Source organism: Mesocricetus auratus, unplaced genomic scaffold, assembly GCF_017639785.1.
Source record: "Mesocricetus auratus isolate SY011 unplaced genomic scaffold, BCM_Maur_2.0 Super-Scaffold_100676, whole genome shotgun sequence".
NCBI lineage: Eukaryota > Metazoa > Chordata > Mammalia > Rodentia > Cricetidae > Mesocricetus > Mesocricetus auratus.
In genome coordinates this window covers 128126869-128132779 of record NW_024429266.1, presented here as the reverse complement: position 1 = coordinate 128132779, position 5911 = coordinate 128126869, and the positions used below count along the sequence as shown (strand labels likewise).

The 5911-nt window shown below is 40.2% G+C and overlaps 1 protein-coding gene across 1 annotated transcript; it reads right to left on the bottom strand.

The window, feature by feature from the left end:
* Positions 1-4453: 4453 nt before the first annotated feature.
* LOC101833518 (transforming protein RhoA-like) lies at positions 4454-5875 on the bottom strand. Its single transcript, XM_021230662.2, has one exon. The coding sequence runs from the start codon at positions 5665-5667 to the stop codon at positions 5086-5088; it is 582 nt and encodes a 193-aa protein (XP_021086321.1). The 5' UTR covers positions 5668-5875; the 3' UTR covers positions 4454-5085.
* Positions 5876-5911: the final 36 nt, after the last annotated feature.

The following is a 5911-nucleotide window of genomic DNA, read 5'->3' as shown; positions in this document are numbered from 1 at the left end:
GATGCTGAGTCCCACACCGTACATAACCATAGGCAAGGATAACAGTTATCTTCAAGAAAACCTGACTACTGAGAAAATAATATTAGAAATAGAAATGGAAATGCAAAATCATCATTTGGAAAACAGGAATTTGATGTGAAGTCTCTCAGGGAAATGCAGACTTTCCCCTCTCAAAATGAATAGTCACATTGGGCAGAGGGTTATGTCTAGGGAATGGCCCTTCAATAGAGGCTTTTTGAGATCTCTAGTCATTTAATGATCTTAGCTGTCTAATATCATTGTCATAGAGAAAATGCCTTCTAAGCCATCTAAATGCATTTTTTAAAACTGGAAGGTTTACTTAAAAATAAAATGTTTTGCAGTTACATCTCAGTGTTTATTGCTGGCGATGAGTGTATTCTGAGCACTAGGGCACAGAGCCTTGGCCTCCAGGTATGGGATCTTGTGCTGTGGTCAGGTTGTGGTTCTGCTGTATTTATTAAGTATTTTCTTATATTAACATATATTTATATACTTGTAATATTCAAAAAGTTGTTGGTGGTCCCCAAGATACACAACAAATGAAATACCAGAGAATAAAGTTTATTTATTAGGAAAGGATTCCTGTGTACATCTGATAATATCTGCCTTTTGCACTGAAATGGCAAGGACAGGGAAAGCCTGGACTTCATGACTCCTTGGGTAGATATCGTCTGTCTTGTTTTATTACAGGAACAGTTGCATAACTCACTTCATATTTTTTTCAGGATATATGTGGGGTGATCCCCAAACCGAAGGTATAAATTACATATTCAGTTACATCTGTTTCATGCAAGTGATGTAATTTCATTCTTCTCTCCACTGGTGCTGAATAAAGCTCTATTTTGTATTTATACATTTCCTTTATTGATTAGTTTTAGTGGCAAACCAGCCTAATCCCTTTGCTTGGCTGCTATGAATAAACATGAACATGCTAGTATTTCTGTAGTATCTTGACTTCCTCACTCTTGTGTAGGCAGAAGTTTTTGTGTCCTGTCAGCTGCTCCCAAATAACCACAAAGAGGCTTAATATTAATTGTAAATGCTCAACCAGTTCTCATGTATATTAGGAATATACTTAGTGACTCACTTTAATGGTTAACCAGGATTAGTAGTTGAATCATAGTACTATATATTAGGGTGTGTGTGTGTGTGTGCGCGCGTGTGTGTGTGTTTGTGTGTGTGTGTGTGTGTGTGTGTGTGTGTGTGTGCGCGCGCTTATTTTAGGAAAATGTATATTAATTGTCACAGCAGCTGCAGCAATTTCCATTTCTGCCAGGCATTTATGAGGGTATCTTTTCTCCCACATGTATGAGGGTATCTTCTTTACCAGCATTTATTATATTTTCTTGATGATAACTATTCTTGTGGTGATATGGAATCTTAAAGAAGTTTTAATTTGCATTTTCATCATGGCTAAGGATACTGAACTCATTTTCTCTTATATTTATTGGTCCCTTGTACTTGTTTTTTAGAACCATGGACACAATTTGCTCATTTGAGAATAGAAATTTTTGTTCTTTCAGGGGTTTATTTGATTTGATAGAAAAATCTAAATATTAATCCCTTCAAAACCATAGTTGAAGTTTTTCTCACTCTGTAGGGTGTCTCACCACTATGCTTATTGTTTTCTGAGCTATGCAGAAGCTTTACAACCATGAGATCTCATTTGTCAGTTCTTATAATTATTGACTCTGCTATTGGAATATTTTTCAGAAACTTATCTATGTCTGCACCTTGGAGTGCTTTTTGTATGTTTTTCACTAATAGTTTCAAAGTTTTAGGTCTTACATGCAGAACTCCCTTTTCAGTTGTTGTTTTGTTTTTCCCAGACAGTAAGACTTTATGGGACTAGATTTGTTCTTCTTTATATGAATTCTCAGTTTTTCCAGAACAATTTGTTGAAAAAGCTATCTTTGTTCCATATATGCTTTTGGAGCACTTTTGCTGGGAATCAGATTAACTACTTTGGTTTATTTCCGTATCCTCTTTTCTATTCCTCTGGTTCATATGCCCATTTTTCAGTATTATACTTTTATGTTGTTACTATGGCTTGATTGCATAGCTTGAAATCAGTTGTTGTGATAGCTACTGCTTTGATTTTTCTTAGAATCCTTTGACTTCCACATGGATTTTTTTTTTGGTTGTGAGCCTAGCCTTTAACGGCTGAGTCATCTCTCCAGCCCTGGGTTGTGTATTCTTGTTTTTTGAAGAATGTCATCAGATTTTTGATGAGCATTGGATGGAATCTAAACATTGTTTCTGTTGTGCAATCATTTAAAATATCAATTTTGCCAACCTACCAGTGAGCTTGGAATTGGAGTGAGCCTTCCAATTTCTACTATTTTCCTTAAATACTTTCTTCAGTGTTTTAAAGTTTTCATTAAAGGCCATTTATGTCCTGTGATGGCTTAAATGAGAATGGTCCTATAGGTTCATATACGTGAATGTTTGGTCCCAAGATTGGTAGAATTGTTTGATACAGATGTGGCCCTGTTAGAGGCATGTCACTGGAGGTGGGCTTTGAAGTTTCAAAAGCTTACATTATTTCAGTTTTCCCTTTCTGCCTCCTGCTTGTGGATCAGATGTAAACTCTCAGCTACTTTTCCAGCTCCATGCCTGCCTGCTCTCATACTTCCTGTCAAGGTAGTCATCGGAATCAACCCCTGAAACTGTGAGCAAGCCCCAATTAAATGCTTTGTTTTATAAGTTGCCTTAGTCATGGTAACGCTGCACAGTAAGTAAAAGTAGCTAAGACACTTCCTTTACTAAGTTTATTCCTTGGTATTTTGTTGCTTGCTTTTTTGTCTTTTTTTATGGTTAAATTTAAGTTAGAAACAAGGTTGCTTCACATGTCAATCCCAGCTCCCTCTCCCTCCCCTTCTCCCATGCCCTCCCACCAACTCTCCCCTTGTCTCCTCCCCCATTTCCCACTCCTTTCCCCAGGGAGGGTGAGGCCTTCCATGGGGGGTGCCCATAGTCTGTCATTTCATCCAGGGCAGTGCCTAGGCCCTCCCCCAAGAGTCCAGGCTGAGAGAGCATCTTTCATTGTGGGATGGGCACCCAAAGTACATTTATTTGCCAGGGATAAATGCTGATCTACTACCCAAGGCCCCATAGATTTCTTAGGCCTCCTCACTGATACCCACATTCAGCGGGTCTGGATCAGTCCCATGCTGGATTCCCAGCCATCAGTCTGGGGTTCAAGAACTCCCCCTTGTTGTGGATTAGATTTATACTTGATTTCCTTTTATTGGAAAAGTAGATATTGGCATAAGACAATATTCATCTTTAAGGTGCATGTCTGTAAGTGTATGAATATGAGTGTCTGAGTACTATGGTGCAAATCTGGTGGAGTAATTAGTTCTTGCCTTGCCTTGTACCTTCATCGAGGCGAGGCTTCTAGTTGTTTTTGAAGCACTGCATATTCCAGAATAGCTGGCCCATGAGCTCCTAGAAGACTCTCCTCTCTCCTCCTCCCATATCATCATAGCACTGTACGCCCACTTCTACATCCAATTTTTTACTCAAGTCACCATGCATTCATTGTTGCTGGAGATTTCTCTTGTCCTGCCTGGTCCCACCAAATAAACACACAAACACTGTATTATTAAACTGTTGGTCAATGGCTAGGGCTTCTTATTGGCTAGCTCTGTCTTAACTATCTACCCATAACTACTAATCTATGCATTTCTACATGGCCTTATCTTACTGGAGAACACCTGGTTGGTAGGCTTTACCCACAGAGCTGTCCCCTGACTTGAATCTACTGAGTTTTGTGTGCTGATGCTATGTTCTGTTATTTTACTAAAAGTGTTAACAAAGCTAAGATTTTTTTTTCTGGTGAAACCATTGAGATGTCTTACATATAGGACTGTGTCATCTGAACTACTGATAACATGACTCATTCCTCTCCCATTTGTATACTTTTTTCACTTTTTCTTTTGCCCATTGCCCCAAGTCTTCAAATACCGTACTGAATAAGAGTAGAGGAGATAGACACCCTTGTGTCATTCCCTATTTTAGTGAGAATGCATTGAGTGTAGTAATGTTGGCTATACTGCCTCCCATAGACACACACATACACACATACTCGCATACATACATTTAGAAAACTGCATTGATTCTCTTTTTTGGAAAAATTAACTCATACAGAAAAAAAACTCCAGTCATTTGGGGGAAAAATACCACTTTCACACCCCACGCCATCCTTAAGTACAGGTGACTCCTCGGGAGGGTCTGCTACTTAGACACAGACCCTGCAGATCAGATGAGAACAGCTATGCCTCCTTCAAGATGTCATTGTCTTAGAGGTGACAACATATTCCTATTTACTCAGTTCAGTTCAGAAAAGAGGTACTAGATGTGAAGGGCTAAAAAGGAGGGAGATATGGCTATATTTTATCAGAGAAAGGAAAAATGGAAATTTTAAAAATTAATTTTCCTTTTGACTTTATTTCCAAATTATTTCTTTCAATCACCTGCTGTGGGAATGACAAATATCAGTATAGGGAATCCAATTATATCCAAAATGCTACATCTGGTCTGGGGTATATGGTCTTATTCCTGGTAACCTACATTAAGTAGCACTAATTTCACAGTAACTAGGTAACTAACATGAAACCATAGACCCATTACTATATCACAGCTGCATAGACAAAGTTTCAACAAAAATAAAGATGACAATCAATTCACTTTATGGAGTAAAGTCTGAATTGGTGACTTAGAATTCTTCACAGTTGATAGATGATAGGTTGGTGTGTCAGAAAGCAGTTACAGTCTAATAGCAAAGTTACCGTTTCTCTTTCTAGAAATAACAAATTCTTCAACTAGTGCCTGGTGTTTCAGGTGGAATGCAGAATGGGCTGTTAGAGTTAAGATCCTGGCATCTCAGACCCATTGGACATCATTAGGAAATTACCTTTCCCTTATAAACACTGGTAGCAAGATGACTTCTGATTTGTAATCTCGGACTTACGAATAAATTAAAAGGCTAGCAACTACACAATAATATTAGTAAATAGCACTTGAAAATTAATTGCACCAGGGCTGTGCTTGCACTAGGTTTCACAAGACATAGCACCCAGTCTTTCTCTTCCCTCGGTTTGTTTGCAGAGCAGCCCTTGTGGCCATTTCAAAGACCATCCTCACTCCATCTTTGGTCTTTGCAGAACACTCCACATACCCGAAAGCGCCAATGATGTTGGCCAAATGTCGACCTTCTTCATGTCTTACCGGCTCCTGCTTCCTCTTGGCCAATTCCTGTCTCGTGTACCTGTCGTTCCGAAGATCCTTCTTACTCCCAACCAGGATGATGGGCACGTTGGGACAGAAATGCTTGATTTCTGGAGTCCATTTCTGTGGAATGTTCCCAAAGCTATCAGGGTTGCCAATGGAGAAACACATCAGGAGAACATCGGTGTCCGGATAGGAGAGTGGCCTCAGGCGATCATAGTCTTCTTGTCCAGCTGTGTCCCACAGCGCCAACTCCACCTGTTTTCCATCCACTTCTATATCAGCCACGTAGTTCTCAAACACTGTGGGCACATAAACCTCAGGAAACTGATCTTTGCTGAAGACGATGAGCAAGCATGTCTTTCCACAAGCTCCATCGCCCACGATCACCAGTTTCTTCCGGATGGATGCCATTGCTTAGGATGTTTCTGCTGCTGCATAAAGCACCTGGGACTTCTCGGACCACAGGCTCTTATATACCCAGGCAGGCCGATTACTGCGGAGGTGGATGTCTGTCCAGAGTCACCACCTCTGCTGTGCAGCTCAGCAGGAGGTGGCCGACTCAAGATAAAACCAACTGAACAAGGTGTTGGAAGGCCGGTGGTGGAGGGAGGGGGGCACGCATGCGCACTAGTGCCCAACTTGGCTCGCGCCTGCC